The 22146-nt window shown below is 44.4% G+C and overlaps 1 protein-coding gene across 1 annotated transcript; it reads left to right on the top strand.

Annotated features, from left to right (window-relative positions):
• The first annotated feature begins 318 nt into the window (after positions 1-318).
• On the top strand, positions 319-20774 carry SLC39A13 (solute carrier family 39 member 13). Its single transcript, XM_066552740.1, has 10 exons — positions 319-379; positions 6210-6509; positions 6951-7064; positions 8704-8822; positions 10079-10222; positions 15355-15444; positions 15986-16036; positions 16273-16405; positions 16540-16639; positions 18093-20774. Exons 2-10 carry the CDS (start codon positions 6242-6244, stop codon positions 18166-18168), a joined length of 1095 nt encoding a protein of 364 aa, XP_066408837.1. The 5' UTR covers positions 319-379; positions 6210-6241; the 3' UTR covers positions 18169-20774.
• The last annotated feature ends 1372 nt before the right edge of the window (positions 20775-22146 follow it).

The raw sequence follows: 22146 nt of genomic DNA, 5'->3' as shown, positions 1-22146 counted from the left end.
AAATCTCAGCAAGCACGTTCCAGAAGTCGGGGTCTCGCACAGCACGCGTGTCCCCGCAGCCCGCGTCGGCGATGTGCACAAACAGCGCACCGTGACGGCTCCGCGAGGGGCCGTTCCCAGCACTTGGTTTGGCCGTGCCCGTGGGCAGCCCCGCTCCCGCCCCGCCGGCCCGGCCGGACACAGCGGCGCGGCCGGAAGCACAGCGCGGCGGCGGCGGCGGCGGGTGCCCGGCGGGGCGGCGGCGCTGGAGCCGAGGAGGCCGGGACCGACGTGGCCGGCCGGGGGAGGCGGAGCCGAGGGGCCGCCGGGCGGGGCAGGCCCGCGCCGAGCCGCGGCTGGATGGCAGCGGCGGCCCGGGGCGCGGCGGCGGTGGCGCACGGTAACTGCGGCGGGCGGCTCGGGGGCGGGGGTGGCCGGGCCACGGCCGGCCGCTGCTGCGGTGCGAGGGGGGACGGCGGGGCCGGGTGCGGCAGCGCGGCTCAACCTCGGCCGGCGGGACGGGGTGAGCGGGGACGGGCAGCGCCACACGTAGCGCAGCCGAGCGAGCGACACCCCCCCCCCCCTCTGGAGGGGTCTGTCCCGGCCGAGCGAGGGACAACTTTGGGAAAGACGTGGCGGGGAGCGCCTGGAGGGGCCGCTGCTGCCGGCAGAGGTGCCCCGGCCCGGCGGGACCGTGGGCTGCGCGCCGCCCGCTCCGGGGCCGCGGCTGCCCCGGACTCCCGGGGCCGCGTCCCCCCTCGCACCCGCCTTTGCCGCAGCTCGCCGGGGGAGCGGCGCCGGGCGGCTGCCGCTGCGGACGTGCCCGGGGCTGCTAGCGCAGTCCCCGCGGGACGCAGCCGAGAAAGTTTTGGAAGTCCCTCCTCCGGCAGATGATGCCTCGGGAAGGTCTCGGCGCGGGGGCTGCCCCGCGGGACGCGCGGAGCGGGGGGGCCGGGTCTGCGCGGCCACACTGGCACAGGGACCCCGGGCGGCAGCCAGTGTGCCGCTCCAGAAAGGTGCGGGAGCAGCGCTCATTGCTAATTCGCCCCGCGGCAAGCATGTCTCGCTTTGCATCGCTCAGCGTTCCTCTAATGGAAAACCCGCGCTGTGTGTCCCGTCCGCCGCGATGTGACAGACAGTGAGTGATACGAGCGGGCCCGCCGCGTCAATCGCCTGCGGTGAGAGCGGGGCCGGAGCCCGGCCCGGGCTGGGCGAGGGCAGCGGGAGCGGGCCGGTCTGCCCGGCCTGTGCTTCGGGCTGCACGGAGAGCGGGCTGGGAGGAGAGACGTCCCAGCTAGCCCAGGGGGAACGAAGGGCATTGCCTGGTGCTCAAACTTCCCTCTCATCCTAGGGATGAAAGGATGCAGAATGGGGAAGGAGTCGCAGTCTCCCAAACTCCGTTAGTGTTCAGTCGCTTTTAAATGCCTTCCTTGCCAGCTCGTAGGTTTGCCCCGGGTCTGTAATCTCTTCTGATCTGCGACCCATTGTTTGTAATCCTGTGCATCCCCAACTTTTAGCTGCGCACACTGTCATTTGCAGAAATGTGAGTGCAGTCTGTGCAGAGTGGTTTTTTATGAGAGGGATGGGGCAAAAGGGAAGGGTCCCACCAGAGCCGTGTATTCCTTAGAGATGGGCAGTGATTCAGAGAGAAAGGAGTGCTCAGGGAGTACTCAGGGAGTACTGGAGACCTTTTGTGCTTCTGCCGAGGTCAGGGTTTCCAGGAGGAATTCAAAACTCTCCACGGGGCTAATGGAGGGAGGTGGCTCATGCAGTTTTTTTGGCTGAAAATTATGCTTCCTCCCTGGAAAAAAACTTTTTTCCATTCCATGCAGTACTCTTTTGCAACTGTAATACCAGGCAACTGGCTTCCAGGGAAAACACTGGTAAAAAAAGCATTTTCTTTTAACTTTTTTTCCTTTCAACAACATCTGAAGTGTTATTATGTGGCAATGAGCAACTGCGCTGAGAGAAGAAATTGTGTGGTCTGAGAAGGCAGAATGTTGAGGAAGAGAGTAATAGATAGAAGCATGGTCATCACGTCAATGTTTCATTTTCTCTTTTCCAGTAGGTTTTTGCCTTGGCATTTTCATTTTGTCCATGTTTTCTCAGTCACTGCCTGCTTCAGAGAAGTTCAATGAGGACTGTGAGGTAGGGGAGGCCCTGGGAGCCTCATGGATCTCCTGGCTTGGTGTGCAGCTTCCTCTGCCCCGCTCAGGAGCATGTAAATGGCAAATTCTCATTCACTTGTTCTTTCTGGGCTGGGAAAACCTAATGGTTATTCCAGTCCTGAGGCTGTTGCAGGATGAGCTGAGCAGACCTGAGTCCTGCATGCTCAGACAGGTAGTGCCCTGGAGGGTGCTGCCAGTGGTCATGGTCACCAGGCTGTGAATCAGGCACAGCTGGGAGTGGTGGTCCCAGACAGAGAATTGACAAACCTGATACATAAATGACCTGCTGGCTATTTTTCTCCCAGAGTTGCATGCTCTTAAGTATGTGATAAACCCTACTTGAGAAAACACATCTCTAAACCTGTTTATGCCTCTGCCTTGTGACCATAGATGTCTCTGAGAGCTTGCAGTGCTTTCTCTAGAAATTTCTCAAGACATTCTCTGACCGGGTTCCTAAAACAGATGTTGTTGTCTAAAATTAAGGGTAGATATAGACTTCCTCCACCCTTTGCAACTGTTTTCTGACAGGGTATTATTTTCCTCTTGAGCAGTTTTTTTCCTATGACTACATCTTCACTGCTTATTTTCTTCCTCTTAAATACTTGCCATAGGGGTAACCAGTTTGAATGTTTGAATTTAGAGACTTTGCTAATGTTCTAATGAGATGGAGAAGCGAGAAGCTTGTAGAGATAAAAAGTCCTTTTTTTTTTTTTTTTTTAGCAAGTGGTTATGATGTGTTAGGAATAAGGAAATGCTGGGAATATGCTCTAAACAATTAGCTGGACACAAGGAGCAGTTCAGGTGTGTCCTGAACAATACACTAAGTTTCTCATAGGTGTTTTATAAACATAAGGAATTTATTGCATGAGATATGGGGTTGTTCCTGAGGCATGATGTAATGATGGTCTGGCTGCACAGAAATAAAGAAATGTTCTGCTTTTTCCTCACGTGAGTAACAGCAGAATAAAGACCTGTGGACCACTGAAAGTTGAACCAACACTAATGTGAGTTAGGAGAATCAGTTTTCTACACTTTATACCCATTTGTTTTCCACCACCATCCCCTTTTTGAGGAACCTGATCCCATGAAGCCAAGTATGCAAACCTCTTTCAGAGTCCTGGACATGACCTTTGTCCTATGTGCTACTGCATCTCAGTCTCTGAGACCCTTTCAGGTGTCCCTTGGGGCTTTTGTGGGTTGTGAGTGTGGAGAATGAAATGCAAGAAATCGACCTGTTGAATCAATTGCAGTGTTTACTTTTCCAGATTGATTCTCAAAAGCTGTGAAGTGTTACAGAAGAGATTTGTGCTGCTTCCCATCATTGCTGAGCGCTGTGTGTGTGTTGCTTCTTCATAGGCATGTACAGTTGTATAAATTCTGATTTATTTTTGGTGTATTCCTCACAAAGTTCTCAGTCATTTTATAGGTCTAATCCAATCATAAAAGATGAGGACATCCATCAGGCCCACTGCAGGGTTGGAAGGGGTGGAGGCCTCAAGGACTTCAAAGAAGGGATCTAATCTTTGCAATGGAATGGTATCTGCATCAGCTGTTTCTTTTTCTCAAAATCAAAATTAAAAAGCCAAACAAAAACAAACCCCAAAGAAAAAATAGTGCTGGAAATTCTGCATCCTAGATAACTAGTTTCAGTATATCCCCAGTTTGGCACTATATATATTTGTTTCTTCATCTTCAGGCTAATCTTGTTTACCATTTGAACTGATGTGAACGAATAGTTGAGTACTTTCCCCTTTCTTGTGACTCTTAATGTATGCAGGCTGTTCTGTTCCTTTGGTGTTATCTTTTTAAGACTAAACACACCCAGGTCCTTTGGTTGTTTTTCCAGGTCATGCTCTCTACACTCTAGTTTTTTTTTCTTTCCACTGCAGTGTCTCGGATTTTTGCGTGTGTTTTATGAGGAAGAATATGTGGGGCTGGATGTGGTCTGTTGGCTAAAGACTCACCTGTGTGACACCCACAGCGTGACTCCTACTATGTCCCAGGATAACTTTTACCCTTTTTGTAGCAACATAAGCCCGCTGGCTTGGAATTAATTTCTCAATCAGTGTGTGCTTTTTCTTTGTGGCATGTTGCAATTACTGTTCTGTCATTTGCATTCGATTTCACACCTGCCTCCCCAGCCCTCAGTGTACTGTTTTTTACTGATCCTTACTGAAATTTGATAGTAGGTTGTAGGTAAGTGTGGGGTTCCTGCAGCCAGATCAAAACACTGCATTCCCTAAAATCCTGAGCTGGTTTGAACTTGCTGTGTTGAGGGATTTTAGTTTTTTTGTTGTAAGAGAAAAGTGATAGCTTTAGTGGTCCTTGATCAACTAGCCAAGTCTGTGTCTTGACTGATTCCTTCTTGCATCCCTGCTCCTGATGGTCACTGTGCTTGGAGATTGGTGTTCTCCTTCAGAGAAGCCATGGGACCCTGTCCCTTGATTTCTTTTTGATTGCTTTTGATTGCAGCTTGGCCTTCCTCCTGCAGTGTTTTTGTTCAGGGACTGAAATTGGCAAAGGGCCATGAGTTTAAAAAAGCAGTTTTTCCTGCTCATTTGTTCCGATGCCGCTCACTGGTGGAGTCTGGTGTGAGCATGGAGAGGTGATGCTTCGGGAAGGAGGGGGGGACAAGGGGCAACATTGCCCTTTTCATCCCTTTTCATCCACAGCCTTAGATTGGCTCCAGCATCCTGAATTTCATCTTGAGAGTTTCAGGTTCCTTTCTATCTGGCTGTTACTTAATGCTTTGATATCTTTATCAATTTCTTATCTTATAGGTAACTACCAACTGATCATTTAATTTGATCAAGAGTCCTTCAGAGGATTGAAGTTACTGGTGTGTAACTTCTCCCACCTTTTTTTTTGCTTTTATAAAGGTAGGTGAGGCATGATGCTTCTCCAGCCTTCTTGTGGCCTTCCCATACTCCTGTAAATTTTCAAAGATGGTCACTGATGCTTCAGAGATTAGACTGGTTTCTTACATGCTTTTGGGTGAATGCTGTTTTTGCCTCTTGAGCTGTTTTGTGAACATTTGTTAGGTCTGTCTTTTTCTAACCCACCCTTTCCTCCCATTTCCAAATTATTTTTGCTTGTCACATTTCACTTTTTCTTCTGGAGATTGAAGGAACATTTGTACTTCAGCCTTTACATCATTTGCTTTCTTTTCCGCTTTGTCAATGACTGTAATTATTTTTCTCTTCTAACATGCCCTCTTCAGTTTTCTTGTGACTGCAGAGCTCTTACTAACAGCTGTGCTGATTTTGACTAAGAGACCATCTAATCCAGTATCCTTCTACAAAAGGATAAAATCAGGAGAAGTAGATATGGTATTTTTCAAGAACACTTCCATTCTCCCACTCCTCTCATATCAGGGAATTTCTGAGTCTAATGTGAGCTGTTTAACCCTTAACAATAAATAGATTTGTCTTTCTAGTACTTGTCCTGTCTTCAGATGAGTGCATGTAAAATTTTTCATCATTTTTGGAGAAGCGCTATCACACAAGTTACCTACTGGTGAAGGGTCATATTTATTTATTTTGAAGCTGACCCTCACTGGCTCCATGTGGATGGATGTCAGCACTTGTGTTTGATGAGATGGTGAATAATCTACCCTGTTCCCCATCTTTTCACCACTCATGAGTTTACAGACCTCTGTTATGTTGCCTGTCTTGCATCCTAATTTGTTACAGGGGTGCTGTTCCATACCAAAGAGAAGACTTACCTGGTAGCATCTCTGGTCAATACCTTTTGCTGAAGCCTTGGGATACTGAAGGGCAAGAACAAGGGTACTTGTAGTCCTTGTCCAGCCCATCTGAAGGGAAATAGTGAAAGCCTGATGCTTTCCCCAGATGTCTCAGTTTCGTGCCCCATTGATAAACAGCCTCTCTGCCCTTTAGTGCTGTGTTGAAATCAAGAAGAGTTTCAGGTGTTCCTCATGGGTATTCATACCTGTGCTAAGACACTGAAGGGAGGGTGTGGTATGGCCAAGGCTTTTCCTCTGGGATGGTGGAACAGAGGGTTGAACGTGTTTCCACGTCTTCTTTCCTCTTATCTTTTCAGAGATTGGCCAGCCCGGCTGAGACCACTTAGCAATGACAAAACAAAAACTCCTGCTTGATGGGACGCTCTCCTTGTTGCTGATCGCAGCCTGTGAAGCTCAGCAGCTCCCGAGGAGTCATGTTGCTGCCAGTTCTGGTTCTGTGTGTGACAAGGAGGCAGACTCTTGGGGACACCTGTTCAGCAGCGAGCGGCTGGATGCTTGGATCTGTTCCCTCATCGGTTCCTTCATGGTGGGGCTGAGTGGGGTCTTCCCCTTGCTGGTGATCCCCCTTGAGACGGGAGCTGCGCTGTGCTCCGAAGGTGAATCTGCCAGCTGCATTGGCCTTTCTGAAGCCAAATGTCCTGGGATGTGACAGCAGCACAGTGCTGAACAGGACCTTGTCACAGAAATGTTGTTCTCTAAAATAAAAAGTCTGGTTTTGGTACTTTAATGAATTTAATGAACCTTTAATGAATTTGAAAGGGAGTCCTTTGACAAATGTAAGCCGTGGATGGAACTTGTACAAAGAGTACTGTTTTCCACCCTGCTTGGTTCAGTACCCACACACTACTGTCCCAACCAAGTGCTGTCAGGGCTTTTTCTTGCACTCCATTTGGTTTGTTCTCTCTCTTTCGAAAGCTTGCTTTGCAGATGCTTCCAGTTTTGGTTTCTTCATGCAAAATCTCAGCTGGAGATGTCTTGGTTCCTAGCTGAGTAGTGATCAGTTTTTTTCTTCTTGTTTCTTCTTTTTCTTTTTTTAGGTGGGTCACAGCGTTTGAAGCAGTTGTTGAGTTTTGCAATTGGTGGACTGCTGGGAAATGTGTTTCTCCACCTGCTTCCTGAAGCCTGGGCCTACACATGCAGTGCAACAACAGGTATGAGAGCCTTATGTGCCTGGAAGCAGCTTGTGCTGTGCCTGTTTTGAGTCTGTTCTGCCTTGAAAGCCCAAGACCAGCCAGTCTGGGTCAGCCCAAAAACTGGTCTAGGCTGGTTTCCTTTTTCAAGTAATATATAAAAGCAAATGCCTAGGGAATGATGTGAGAATAAAAAACCACACGTGTAATACTTCATCTTTGTATTCAGCAATCCTCCAAAGACTTTGAAATTAGAGGCTTCCTCAATTTGCCATGGTTTCTTTATGTTTAGTACCTTGGAATGGTTTTCTTGTTTATTGACTTTTCCTATCATGTCTTGGACTCCTGTAAATCTCTGTTGATTTTCCTTTGTTCCTTCTGTAAGGAAAGGGAATGCTTCTTTAAGCTGATGGGAGGTTATGGTTGTGTATGTGATCTGGTACATGAACATGTTCACCATCTTAGTTGGGGATCAGGTGCACTTTTTTTACAAATCTGTCCCTAAAACAGTGTTACTCCTAGAACCTCTTTCTTGGCACTAACTGGGGCCCATCCCTCTGTTGGATGCTTTGATTTATGGGAGCTCATGTGTTGCAGTCTTTGCTCCATGAGAAATCATGGAACATTGTCTATAGAGCCACCATTAAGATTGGAGGGTGGGGCAGGGGGAGAAGAAGAAAATGGAGGTGACAGAAACTTGTGTTGCCAGCAAACTAAACACTGAGTTGGTATAGACCTTTTGGGATCAGTGTAGCTCCTTCATCCCTCAAATAGCCAGGGTTGCTGAAACCTATAATGTTTGTATCTGTCTGCTTCAGCAAATTGATATCATAGAAGGCAAGTGCTGCTGCATCCCACCTGTTGAGAAACCAAGAAGTCATTTTCCTACTGAAAATGTGAGAGAGGGAAGATGATGCCCTGGGTTTCCCAGACTTTCTTGCACCTGTGTCCTGGGGTTTCAAATCTGCCAGGCCTTTAGTGCTCTTCTTCATCACAGCAATAGCACTGTCAGCAAAACCTCCCGTACTTTTTTTCACCCTTTCTACAGTGGTTCCCAAATTACTCTGTCTTCCTGCTCAAGCTTGTTTGCTTCTGCCAGACTGTCCTGAAGTGTAAAGGTTTCCTTGACCCATGTAAGTCCTGGTACAGAGTCGTTCTGTTCTTCCATTGCAGTGCAGTTTCCAATTCTGGCAGTGAGACTGAATGGATTATTATCTCACAAGCATGACTGTAATTGAAAAGAAAGTTTGTAGCTTTGGGCTTAATAACTTGCTGAGGTGTGGCAGAAGGGGGAAGGTGAGTTTCTAACTCCGCTAATGGCAGAATTCATGTCAGGGCTTGCTTCTCAGTAGGTACAGCTGCTGGATTTTTGTTGATGTAATATTCACTTGCCTCTGGAGCTCAGGGAAATTCCCAGTGTTGTCAGGAAATATTCTGGGTTGAGCTGATATGGAAAAAGGGATGGTAGCTCTCACTCTGAGGGTCTCGAGATGATGAGATCTGTTAGATCAAGAATGGGGAAGTTAAACTAATCTGTTTTGAGATGTGTTTACTCCTCCTACATTGCAGGGAGTTTTTCCACTGTCATTTATTTTTTTGTCTTGGAAATGTGTGAAAAGCTATGTATTTGAGACATGAAGATTTCTCTTTTGACCTTCAGGAGAAGGGCAGAGCTTTCAGCAGCAGAAGCTTCTGGGTCTCTGGGTGATCATTGGTTTCCTGACCTTCCTGGTGCTAGAGAAGATCTTCTTAGAGAAAGAGGAGGAGTATCCTGGTGTGGTAAGTTAGCAGCCTGAGGCAGGGGAGTACTCTTATATTTGAAGCTCTGTACTAAATACTTCATCTGTCCTATCTGACAGTGTCAGGAAATTATCCTGTAGCTGTGAGTACCTTGTCATTGCCCTTTGGGAGTTTTTTGCCACTTCTTTGCCACTGGTCCGTAGGAGTAGATTTCATCTTCAGGCTTTTGTTTTGTGGTTTTAACTGAGATTTCTCACTTCTGGTTTGGTTTTGTTCTTTATGTGGTAAGTGTAAAAGAGAGCTCCTGTTCTGTGGGGGCTGGGAGCTGTAGCACTCTGCAAACCAGACTTTTGCTCAAGTAAGCTTTGAGGGGTGACAGTTTGCTGATGCATGTTCCACGGACCCATCGTGACTCATTCTCTTTCTGGGTCCTCAGTCAGGACAAAGGCCAGCCTTCTTGAAGATGTTTCTTCTTGGTTATGTCCTGGACCAGGTGTTTGTTTGGGTGACTTTTTGTGGTAGAAGGAATTTGTGACTGGACAGGTAATCCTAAATTCAAAGGAGTCACCCAGCTGCAAAGGGGAGATGTAGATGAGGTAGCAGAGGATAATTCCAGGACAGAGGAGAACACCTAGTCTTCAGAGATCTGCACAACTCCTAGTTGCAGCTCCTTTAGACTGTTCAGTCCTTGCTGTGCCATGACTTTTGAGAGGTGAACCTGTAGGTCAGGCACTACATAAGAGCAATTAGGTGTAAACTTTGACTCAATGTGAGTCTTCAATGCCCGAAAGGAACTTCATCTTCTCATTCAGAGAGAGGCTGAAATCATAGATAAATATTTTGTTGTTTGGAAGGTGATGATCCCAGCTATAGAATAATTCTGTAGACTTAGTTGTTCTGATGCACTGGGGAGAGCAAGACTGTTTTCCCCATCTCCTGCCCAGGTGGAGTTGTATTTCTCTGGGCAGCAGCTGCTATCAGGAGGCGCAGGCTCAGTCCCTTATCTTTCTAGTGGAACTTGACTCATGCCAAGGGACTGTGACTCCAATTCCTCCCCTTTCTATTTCTCTTGAGGATTGAGAGGTGTTAGCTCTTGTTGTCTTTCAGGGCAGATGTCACAATGGTCTCTGAATCTGTCTCATTTCTGGCAGTTGTTATTAAACTGGGGTGTCAAACCTGCTGAGTCACATTGTAAGAACAAAAGGATTAAGGGTGAAGGCTGGATTTCTGATCCTGATTCATGCTCATTCATCACTGAAAAAAAATCAGTGACAAGTTTGTTTCCCCTAATTAAGGACTGTGATTCCAAAGCACCGTCTGGAAAGATTCCCAATGGAAGTGGCTGCCCCCTGCCGAAGGGGTCCTGTCAGTCCCAAAGAGCACGAGCTCAGTGTAATGGCTCTTCTCTCCAGTCTGGTCCAAAAAACAACAGAATCAAGGTAAGAGGCACACAAACTCACCTTCACTTCTTACTCAGGAATTGTCTGTGGAAAGACTGTGCTTGAGTGGGGAACTCAGCATTTGAGTTGTGCTTAATTTTACTCTGTCAAAGTGTGTCCTGGTCACAGCAGGGAAGAAATAGCAGACTTGGAGAAAATCTGCACTGCAGCTTATGTGGAAGAGGAATAATCAATATTATAAAGGCACAAGTGTGATGATGTGCATTTTGGCTGAATTCTGTTACCAAAATACAGAATTTCATGTTTTATTACTCTATATTTTATAGTTAATATGTCTTTATTTGCTTAATTTTTTGCACCATGATTTCTCTGTTCTCTACTGCCTGGATTGTACCGATTCTGAGTTGCACTTTTCCTTTTAAGGCACCTTTTGGAAGTGTTTTGACACCTTTAGGAAGTGTGTTGAAGCTAACCAGTGTAGAATTTAAAAGTTCCATTTCTCACATTATCAGTTTACCTGCTGCCAAAAAGGACTTCTTGTCCACTTCTGTCTCCAAACCTGTATTTCCCATTGCTTCCTTTGCACTGGATCTCATCTGACCTCACAGTGAGCCTATTCAAGGAGCTAAACAGGCAAAGAATTTGCTTGTCTACACCCACACACCCACCTCCCACCCCCTGGTCTATTTCTCTCCTAACTTAACTTCTTGAATCAGCTTGGCATGCAGACAGGCAGCCTGTAGTGCTGGGATAAGGGAGATCAGCAGGCTCATAGCACTGGAGGTGGAGGAAGAGTCCTGCACCATGGGGAAGTGGATAACCTCTACATTGGCTTTGCTTCCTGTTCCATGTTACTATCTTTGTACTGTTGAAAACCCTTTTTTGGGTGAGCATTACAAGAGAGAGAGTAAACAACCGCTTTGGTGAAGGAGGCCCTGCAATTTGAGTTTGAAAGCCCATAAAAATGTGCAAGATTGTATGAGAGTAACTATGGACAGAAAGTGTGCTTCATGAACTAGTTCAAAGCTGGATATGTGGTCAAGCAGAGGCTCTTCAGTCTATTTTAAATTTGTTTTGCTGTAACTTTATAGCTCTTCCTACAGAACATGGAAGTTATGCTGAGGTCACTGAGTATTTTTGACATCTGTCACATTCATGTAATTTGTACATAACACTGTAAGGTGCCACGTGGTTGTTTCTAGAGGTGGTAGTAGTGAAGACACTAGTATTACTGGGTTATGAAACATTGTGCCCTAATTTTGGAAGGGTTTATATAAGGAACTGTAGACTACTGATTTCAAGTAGAAATGAAACACAGATAGGTGATACAATTGCTCAGGGCATGGTCCTAATATAAAAAATAATAATGTAATTAATGCTAATTGATATGATTTTATGTAAGATAAATACATTCTTATCAACCAGACATTTTTCCTGCCTCTTATTCAGGCATAAAGTTGTTTAATAAAGGTCATGACAAATGTATATAAAACACAACTTTCTCCCCCATTCTAATCAACTTTGCTAATACTAGCTGTATTAAAAATCTGTTATTTGATGTTATCCAAAGGAGCTGGTTTAATGCAGCCCCCCTCAAATCTGTTTGGGTTATTATTTTTCCAAGTTATTATTTATAAAAATAGTATATCTTCGCATTTGCAGGTACTGCGTTACATAAATGGCACATTGTGACTGCATGAAGTCAGCGATAGCAGCTAAACTGAGTAACTTCATCAGAAAAAAGTGCTGAATTTTTAACAGGTTTTGATACATGCAATTATAAGGAATAGATTAAGAAGGAGACCTCAGATCCTATTTACAAGATAGGGATAGTTTCTAGTTAGTCAATGCATTGGAAAAACATGTGAGGATTACAGTAGGAAATTTTCTGAACACATTCTTCCCTCATGGTGCTACAGCCAGAAGGATGGGTGAGTAGGAAATAATATGTAAGAGGAGAGGTGAGAGTTCCTCTTTCTGTATATCAGTAGTGAAACAGCTATCTGGCTTTTTCCAGTAGGGCTGTTCCAAATATCCAGAATACTACTAATAATTTGCAAAGGAGCCCAGAAAGAGATGAAATAATATTTTAAGTTTGTAGTACATGATAAGTGGCTTTCTTTAGTTTAGGTCTGTAGTCATGGCAGATCAAGGGTGACTTAGAGTATACAAATACCTGTAGAGGAATGACTAAATTTGAATAGTGACAGCTATAGCAAACAGTAGTAGTCTAGAACTTAGAGACAACTCTCTAACTGAGGGTAGCTTGCCAGTGGAACAACTTGCCTTAGAGACAGCAGATTTTTTGTCACTTGTGAGCTGCAAGCTGTGGTTTAAGCTGCTCTCTACAGAGTACATGATAGCCTAAGAAACAATGAAATTTGTGCACAAATTAAATTAAGTTCTTTCAGTTGTGTTATATGGAAGGTTTAGGCAACCTTCCAGCTTTAAAATCCTGACACATCTGTTCAATTTTACAGATGGTTGTTGATATGCATGAATTAGAAACTTAACGGGCGTAGTTTTAACTTTTTAACTTCTGATCTTTTAATCTGAATATTTTAATAGTCTTCCTGGTAGGGTGGAAATTATCAAACCTACCAAGATACTCCTGCGTTGTTAGCCTGTTTCCTTAGGCAACAACATAAGCAGTCATCCCATCTGTCTGTCCATCTGTTCTGCCCTTCATTTTCAATAACTTTTGAACCCATAATTAATTTTCCTTGTGTTCAGGAGAGTTCAGGAATCTTGAGGGTGATCAGATTTCTGCAAGTTCTATAAAAATCAGTGTGACAGTAGAGGGGGAAGGCAAAGGGATGCTCTGTTGAAAGCTGCAGCTGGAACTGGGGTGCCACGGCTGCAGCTGGGGACAGGGCTGCCGCACCATGTGTGCTGGGCAGGGCACCTGCAGGGAAGTGGTGGTGCTGGGAGTGAGCAGAGCAGGTACTCATGAAGGAAGGAGTGAAATTCATAGCATGACAAAATTTTAGTTCTTATGTTCACTCAGAAACCCCTGTTTCTTCAGCAAACAAAAAGGGAAAGATACTATTTAAATGAACAAAGTCACCCTTCAGGACTTGATTATTAGTAAGTTGTGGTGAGTTGACTGTTGTCCACATATATATATTAGAACTTCTGCTTTTTAGCTGCTGCTAGAATTTGTCCTAGCTTGAAAATGGCAGATGGGAGGTTTCCTTTGCATGCAGACATAGATTAGTTCTGTCCCTCATTGCAGCCTTATTCCCTCAACAGGTAAAAACATTGTGTACACTACTTTTCCCTTGCTTATTCTTTCTTTCTCCCTGTGATACATGGGGTCCTGGTTGATTTGTGAAAGTATGTTTTATTACACAGTGACATTAATTCTGAAGCATGAATATAAACACTTCATCTGGCTGTGCTCCTTATGAGCAATGAGAACATCCTATTAGGGATTCGCAGAATGTAAATGTCAGAGGCTCATAACTGTCAAATCAACCCAATTTATTTCTGAGCACTCCAAAGCTTTGCTTCTTTCAGTGACAGCTTTTGCCCAAGCCACTGACAACAAAAAGTCGTAATGTTTTAATCATGAAGCCTATTTTTTCCTCTATAGAGTGATATGGGAAAGCATTTTTGTGTAAAACTTCTGTGAATAATTATTATTATCCTGTGGGGAAAACGCCATCACGTAAAAAAACATGAAAAGGAGAATTTTAGTCATATTTGGCTGTCTAGGAATGAGAGTATGAAGAATGAGAAGTAAAACTGTTCCATTTTTGTGTCTGCCTGCATGCATTTATTTGGGTTTCCTTTCTTATAAAAACATGCAGGGATCTTTTTTGCATTCATTGTGGAGATGTTACTTAGCTTATTACTTAAAAGTGGGGTAGGCTTTGCTTAATTCTTAGTTTTTGCATTTAATCATGAGTGCACTTAAAAAAATTTAGAGGCTACAATGGTGCCCCAAGATGGTGCAGTAAAAATGCCCTGCAGAGAGGTGGTGCTTTGGAGAGAGAGGTTTGACAGAAGGCTCCTGAGTTGTGGCATACAAATGATAGCAAGATGCCCCAAGCAGAGCTGATAGAAACAGGGAAGAGCACAAGAGCAGAAAGAGCTGATGAAGTCCATCAGCACTTGTGGTTGTCTGGCTGAACTTTGGCATCTGATGCTGTGGTGAAGTAAGAGTTTCACAGTTTCCAGACAATGTCTCCACTCACTGGATACTGCCCTATATCTGGAGTTCTTGCAGTCCAGAGATGGCCTGATACATGGGCTAACTGCTGGTTTGATAATAATTTAAACTGAAGTCCCATATAGTGAAGTGCAGTATCTCAGGACCAACATGCAGTAGTTTTTGTTAAACGTGATGGAAAAAACCCCAAAAACCTGTGAGCTAAAGAGCTGGGGTGGTACCCTTGTAAATTACTTTAGGTCAAATACTCAGATTTTGTCGGGAGATGACCCTAGTTAGAATGATAGGGAATTTTAACTTGGAGATGGACTTGTGAGGATGACAGCTGCTTTATGCTTATAATTTTAAGAAATGTGTTTATATGCAAATGCTGATACATGCTATCCAGCCTTCTAGTAGGTGGTTTTTTGGTGACTGTCATCACTATCTTCTCTTTTGATTCTTTGTTAAGGGAAAGCAAACCCACAAGCACAGACTTTTTTGGTACAATGTTTGAAGATTTATTTAGTTAGAGAAAGCAATTCCAGCAGCATTTGTTCTGTTGAATTGTTCTTGCCAGCTTTTGAAGAGGAGATATTTAACAGTTGGATATTAAAGTACATGACTTGAAAACAAGATTAAGTCATGTTTGAAGCTGGTCACCTGTGTAAATTAGTCAGTGTTACCTAAAATTGGTTCAACTTAGAATTAAATATATTCTTGCATTTTGGCTTTCTTCTTTTTCCTTTCTTTTTCTGTTTCTAGAGCTCTTCATCATTTGCATATAGTAATTATTCTAATCTCAGACAATACTTGCCCGCCCTAAAAGGTATTTTACTCTAAAACCAAAAATTACATGTAGTTTTTACTGAAGCACTGACATAGTTCAAGATTTTCAGCAGAAGCATTGTGCTCTGTCCTTTCCCATCTGATTGTGACTGCATCACCCATGTCTAAGCTGGTTTTTTTGTCTTCTTACATCTCTCCCTTTATCAAGGGCTCTTCCTTCTCTTTGCAGATTAGTGGATACCTCAATCTGCTGGCCAACACCATTGATAACTTCACACACGGCCTGGCAGTAGCAGCCAGCTTCCTGGTTAGCAGAAAGGTAAGGTTTCTGTCCCCAGCTGTGTATTGAAATGGAGAGGTCTTGTCTCAAGTATGGTACAACATGCAAAACAGCCAAAAAATGCAAGGAGTTCCTTCCTATTTGCTAGAATTTTCTGAGAAAAAGCAGGCTACAGTAAAGCCCAACCCTATCCTGATCCTCTGATGCAGAGCTTCTTTGAATTGGGGACACATTAGTCAATTGTACTGGCATTAGGGGATGGATTAGCTCATCTACCCTCATCTACTCAAAAGACAGTCCAGAAATAACATGATGAGGATGGTCACCTCAGAAACTGGGACATAGACAAGGCTGAGATGTTTATTGCATTTTTGCTTTTGTCTTCAACACTGATGATGGACTATGGTGGTCCATTCCCCTGAGCTGGACGACCATGACTGTGAGAATGATAAACTCCTAGTCAGCCCTGCACTGATGGGGTATCTGCTGCTCCAGCTGGAGCCCTGTAAGTGTATGGGACCTGATGAGATTCATCCAAGAATACTGGAATTGTTTCCTAATCTGTTTCTCTCTACTGCAGGTTGGGTTCCTAACCACAATGGCCATTCTCCTGCATGAAATCCCACACGAGGTGAGAGGGCTTTGTATCCTGCCATTGTGAGGGGGATTACATTGTGCTTCATCTACTAAGAGGAGGTCTGGGTCTGGTTGACATCTTCTTGTCTACTTGAAGGCAGCTCCCTCTGGGAAGACTGACAACATTGAAAACCAGGAACAGTCTTAAAGCACTGGCCTTGTTGTGAATGACCTTTGTAACTGGGAATTTAGTATTCAAGTTCATTAACCGTCAGCTCTTGGTTTTCTTAGGTTGGAGACTTTGCAATCCTACTTCGGGCTGGCTTTGACCGCTGGAGTGCAGCCAAGATGCAGCTTTCCACAGCTCTGGGGGGAATTCTAGGAGCCTGCTTTGCAATATGTGCTCAGTCACCAAAGGGAGCAGGTAAGGTTCCCTGGGACCTCTGTAGAAATGGGAGAGGAGGCAGTGCTTTTCATCCTTCTGTATCTTCTTTCCCTTCTCTGTTGGGTCCCATGGCTCTGTCTCAGTAATAACTGAAGCTTTCTGTATTTGTGCAGGAGAAACAGTAGCCTGGATCCTCCCTTTCACTTCTGGAGGATTTCTGTACATTGCCTTGGTAAATGTTGTGCCTGATCTCCTGGAGGAAAAGAATCCTTGGTAAGTGCTCCCTCCTGTTCTTCTGCAGCAATTTATGCTGCCAGGGGGCAGGGATATAACCCTTTCCTGTGCCTCTTCTTGGAAGTGTGTGAATGCCAGCTTTCCAAATCCTATGGACAAGGCTGTAATCAAAATAGACTGCTTGCTATCTATTGCATTTGTGGAACTAAAAAGACCCTTTGTAAATGAGAGCTTTCACCTGAGTGAGTCCCAGAGATTGTGCTGGCACAGCATGCAGTAGGGCCAGCTAGAGAAAATTCCTGGGAAACATGTCCAGTAAGGACACCACTGCCCAGTCTGTTTTAGCTTCCAGTACATACTGGTGTAGGGACTGTCTGAACCAGGGCCCCACAGAGGCTTATATGTCTGATAACCACATGTGAATCTATTCTTCCATGCTTCTCTCTCTGACCCTATCCATTAATTCACACCTCTGCAACCTCCTTTTGGCAGCAGTTTGCAGAGTTTGACTCTACTGTTAAGTGATGCTTCTTATTATTTGTTTTTTACACTCTTGCGTATTGATTTTTTTATTAGGTTTCACTGTGTTGCTGTGTGAGTAGAAAAATAATAGTTTGCTTCTCTTTATCACTCAGCATTTCATAGTCTGTCATTGTATTCCACCTCAGACATCTCTCTTCTGCATTGGTATATATATTCCAATGTATTTGGGTATCCCTCGTGTATTATTTTAGTTTCTTGCAGTCTAATTAAGGTTGTAGCAGGTCCAATCCAGCTGTTCCACAGTAAAGGCCCTCTCAGATCTGCTGCCACAGCTGCTCCTGAATGTTCCCTCCTATTTTAGTTGTAATAAGACAAGTAACTTTAGTAGTTTAAATAAGATGCCTTGGTTCACCTAGTTAGTTATGACTGAAACAGTGATCAAAAAACCAGCTCCACAGTTCTTTCTGAGGAGGTAGGAACTTCATGGAGAAATGTTAATTTGGGTTGGTAACCTCTTGTGTTGGCAGAGGTTGTTGGCAGAATATGCAGAAGTGGGAGGTACACAGTCACTTCAATCCAACATAAACCCGAGACAGTGCTAAAAGAATGGCCAAATTTGTTGGCTTTTTTTTTTTTCTGTAACTGTAGTTGTTAGCTGGATGAGGTCCCTAAAGTGTCTGTGCACATGCTGTATAAGCGCTGGTTTCCTCGTGAGTGAAAGGCCATGAATATGTATCTGAATAGCTGCATGACTGAATCAGCTTGAATTGATTTGGAAGCCTGGAGTTGGGCCTTGCAGCTGAGTGGACCAAGTCCATGCTAGTTTATAGACAACTCCTTTGCTGGGTGTACTGGGAAGGTCTTCTCATCTGTGTTAGTGACTTCATACAGCTGCTGTTCTCCACGTGGTAAATTTGAAAAGGCAAACAATAAATCATTGGAGAGCTTTGTGCAGCTGCCTATGGGGATTGGTTTATGGCTCCTTCTAATTTTGCTGTTTCTTTCCCAGGAATTCCCTGCAGCAAATTCTGCTCCTGTGTACGGGCATTACAGTCATGGTGCTACTCGCGCTCACAACTGAGTGACCTCTGCGCAGACCTCATGATGCCTCCCAGAGCCACCACAGTGACTCTGAGCTTTACAAAGCAATAAGGAACACTAATGTTACTTCCCACGTGTGTGCGCGCAGATCTGGCTGCTAGTATGAGAAGCGGGTGACAGAGAGGTCTGGCTGTGCAAGACTTCATTCCCTGGCTCTCCTATCCCTGTTCTGCTAAAATCCACACATGAGGGCTTCTGTTCTTTTTTTGTTTGGTTGGTTTTTATGGAGCAAAAGATACACTGGGCAGAAATGAACTGAATGACTGCTCCACTATGAGTGAATGATGTTTCATTTGGTTCATTCTGATGGAACTGCACTTCCCAAGCTCTTGTGTGAAAACAGCAGAGGTGATTCCTGTAGCTGATGAAGATAAAGGATTTTTCCTACCACTTTAAGGGCTGGAGGCAGAACAGGCATGACAAAGCTTTAGCCAGAACCCCCTACCCATGAGAAGTTGATGGTGCTATGAGATAGAGGGGAAGAGACCCTTTCCAACTTGATCTCCAGCTGTTCATTGACACCACTTGTTCCTAAAGGTAGTATTGGCCTCAGCAGTTCAGCTCTTTTGGTCTATTTTGTTTACATTGAAATTGAGCCAAAAGCTTGAGGCACTTTAGGGTAGGTCACTACAATTAAATGACTCAGCTTGGAGATTACTTGCCTCAGCCCTAACCACTCCAGTAGCCAGCACAGCCCAACTGTTTATCTGATAAATGATCAGTAAATGTTTCTTCAATTGCCAGCTACCAGCTCGCTCATGTCTGAAGGGAAAGCCATGTAGCTGTTGTGACTGAGCTCCCTCTCCTCATAACCATTAGATGAACATGCTTCTGAGCCTGCTCATGAGACCTGATTCATGTACCATCTGCCCCACACAGTCTTCAGAGCTTTCTTGAGGTGTAGCATGTTAGACCTGCCCAGCAGGCTGCAGTCCCCCTAGACTGTCATGGCAGAGGTGCTTGAACACTACAGCCTGGTCAGCAACTGATAACTCCTGGTTAGCTTTTCCTCTGTTCAGTATAGACTATTTAAGAGCATGCTGTAGATGGCAGCCTATTTCTGGGGTTTTGACCTCACAGTGGAGTTCATCTGTTGAGGATGAATGAATAAGAAATAATACTGACAGCTTTTAGATGGGAAGGTTGAAACTGCTGGTGAAAATATTTTTAAGGTGAGAAAGGGATTTGAAAGGGTGACAATGAGTATGCTTTAAGAGGAGTTTTCTATTATGTGATGCCTGGGATAAAATCTTTGGCAATTTGAGACCAATAAAAATTAATAAAATTTCTAGTGCTTTCCTCCATCCCAGCTCATAGGGCTGACCAGGCCATAATTCCACAGGGATGTTTTAATGCCACAGAGATGTGCACAATTACTACATCATCCCTTCTGTAGAACTCAACTTTGCTTAAATTTGTTTAAAAACAGGTCTAATTGAACTAACAGAGTCACTGAACATAAAACAGGTGCCACAGTGTGATTTACACCAACTTGGCTCAGTCTTATAACAGCTTTTGTGAAGCAGTACAGCTCTCCAGTCTGCCCAGGGCCTTACCAAGAGAACTCATGCCTTGAGAGGGCAATTAAGGTCAGAGCAGCAAGGCAGGTATACTGCCCACAGCAGAGGCACTACTTCCTAAGAGATTCCTGAACTGTTGACACAGTTCTTTTTTATGACAGCTCTTGTCCTACTTTTCAGTGAGTGCTGGAGAGCTCATGCTTGCAGTTCTGTCTGCCCAGGAACTGCTGTCTGAAATTTTTTCAGCTTTCCTTTCCCTGAATTTACATTAGTAACTAGTTTCACTGCAGCAAGGAGGGAGGCTTAGTGCAATTGTTTATTCCTCTTTACGAAGTTGTCTTCTTGTGCCAGCTACTCTCTCCATCATTCAGTTGTCATGAGGTCTGAAGGTAGCATTCATTTCCTGCTTTCCTGGAAGGATGATTAATCCAGTTATCCTGCAGGGACTGGAGGAGTCTTCCAACCCTCTGGTTCTACCTTTGGGGGTTCCTTCTGCCCAGGGACTGCAGCTAAGCAGACCCTGTAACAGGGCTCTGGAGGAAGCAGGCTTGCACAGAAAGTTGTGCCTGCTGTTCCTCAAGATGTCTTTCCCAAAATAAGGCTGGCATTTAAGTTGAGGCATTGCCAGGTGAGTGCCCGTGAGTTGGCGTTGTTGCATCAGCACTGAGCCTTGCCAAGACTGAAAACCACAGTCAGGATTTTATACTCAGCGTTCAGGAATGTGAAGTGGATGACACTGAACAAAGAATTTCTGAGCTGTTTTTCTTGGCTGCTATCACAGGCATGGATAGTCTGTGGTTCTTGGGAAGATACCCTGGTAGGAGGTAGCATGGGGTTGTGGGAAGGAGGGGTTCAGTAGATTTCTACTGCATCAGCCCTGGGGCTGAGGATTGAGAGCCTTGGGAGGAAATGGAGCATCACTCCACCACATTTGTCACTTTTGGAAATGCAGAGAGAATTGTATTTTCTAGCTCTATTTTTTCAGCTGCTCTTATGCATTTTCTCCCTTCATCTGTATTGGTCTGCTCTGCATGGAGACAATAGAGATGAAATAAATGGTTTTCCATGTTGGTGTGTGTTTTTGGATTATTTTATTTTGTTGGTTTAGGGTTTTTTTTTTTAAGTTCCTACTTTCCTTTGATTTAAAAATTCAATTTAAATTTCATTTGAATTACACAGACATATCTCTGGGTTAGTCTAGAGCAGTTTGGACTCTGGGTTAATGTCAGACTTTCCCCAGACTTACACAGCTGAAAGAAAAAGTTCTATTCCAGTTTCTTCTCTCTGCTGCCATGGAACTGTTGTCCAGGAGCAGTGTGATAGAATCATAATTCTTGAGTGCTGCTCTGGGTTCCCTGAAAAGCATCATCAAATATTTTCAGGGGAAAGCTTGCATGGTAACTTTACTGTTCAGAGAGTTTTGTAATCATACTTGACTGTAATCAGTTATTTTTTAAAATCAAAAAACCTCAAGGCCTGTCTGGTTTCAGTTAACAATAAGCTGGATACCTGCCATGTCAGACAAAGATGCCATCATGAAAGGTTGTGTGTTCCAATTGCCCTGAAAGGACTAAGAGGAAATTCTCTACTCTTCAAAAACATGGGTTCAGAAAATGTCTTATCCCACCCTTCATTTGGAAGATTTTCAGCTATAAATTGTGCATTTATATCTCTTCTTACCCAAAGTCTTCTGTAAAAGGAAGGAAAACCATAACCCAAGAGCTGGAAGAAGATGAAAGTAGGTAGGTGATCAAGGGCATAATGTCACAGTCTGTGGATTTTGCCAGCAATCTACATTTTGGAATCTCTGTCCCTGGATTTACTACACTGTGCTCTTGGGCTGTGCTGGAACTCCTGCCCTTAGGTCTGTGCTATGAGCCTTTCTCCCTCATCCCTTTTTCCTTCTCAAAAGCAATCAAAATTATCATGAATAATCAGCTATCTGTTTCACAGGCTCTGGGAAGGATGGCTCTGATGCAATTGCAGTAGCACAGAAAGGAGAACAATTAGAATTTATTTAATTCATGGGAACTTTCTAAGATGATGGTGTTGCTGAAGCCCCTGTCTTTTGAAACTGTATCCAGAGCAGCTCACATGGAGAGTAAGGTGACATAATAGGATTGCAGACTTAGGAAATGTGACTATTTGGATCTTTCCAGGAAAGAGCTATTACAATTGAAGGATTTTTCCATGTTAGCTAGAGCAGTGATTGTATTTGAAAATTATTTTTCATTCTTGCTATGGAAGACTTAATTTAGCTGGTATGTGTAAGAAAATTCTTTTGACAGCAGCCCTTTCAATTTGTCTGCCTTGAAGGCACCAGTGTGCAGCTGCATGGATGGTAATCCCATCTGTCCAGTGCAAACTGCGGAAGAGGATCATGCAGAAATGTGGTTAGAACAAGCTTTAGCTGTGGCAGAGTGCTCAGGGGAGATAAGCAGT

The sequence above is a fragment of the Molothrus aeneus genome, chromosome 6 (assembly GCF_037042795.1).
Source record: "Molothrus aeneus isolate 106 chromosome 6, BPBGC_Maene_1.0, whole genome shotgun sequence".
In the NCBI taxonomy this organism is placed as follows: domain Eukaryota; kingdom Metazoa; phylum Chordata; class Aves; order Passeriformes; family Icteridae; genus Molothrus; species Molothrus aeneus.
This window is presented reverse-complemented; position numbering and strand designations above follow the sequence as displayed.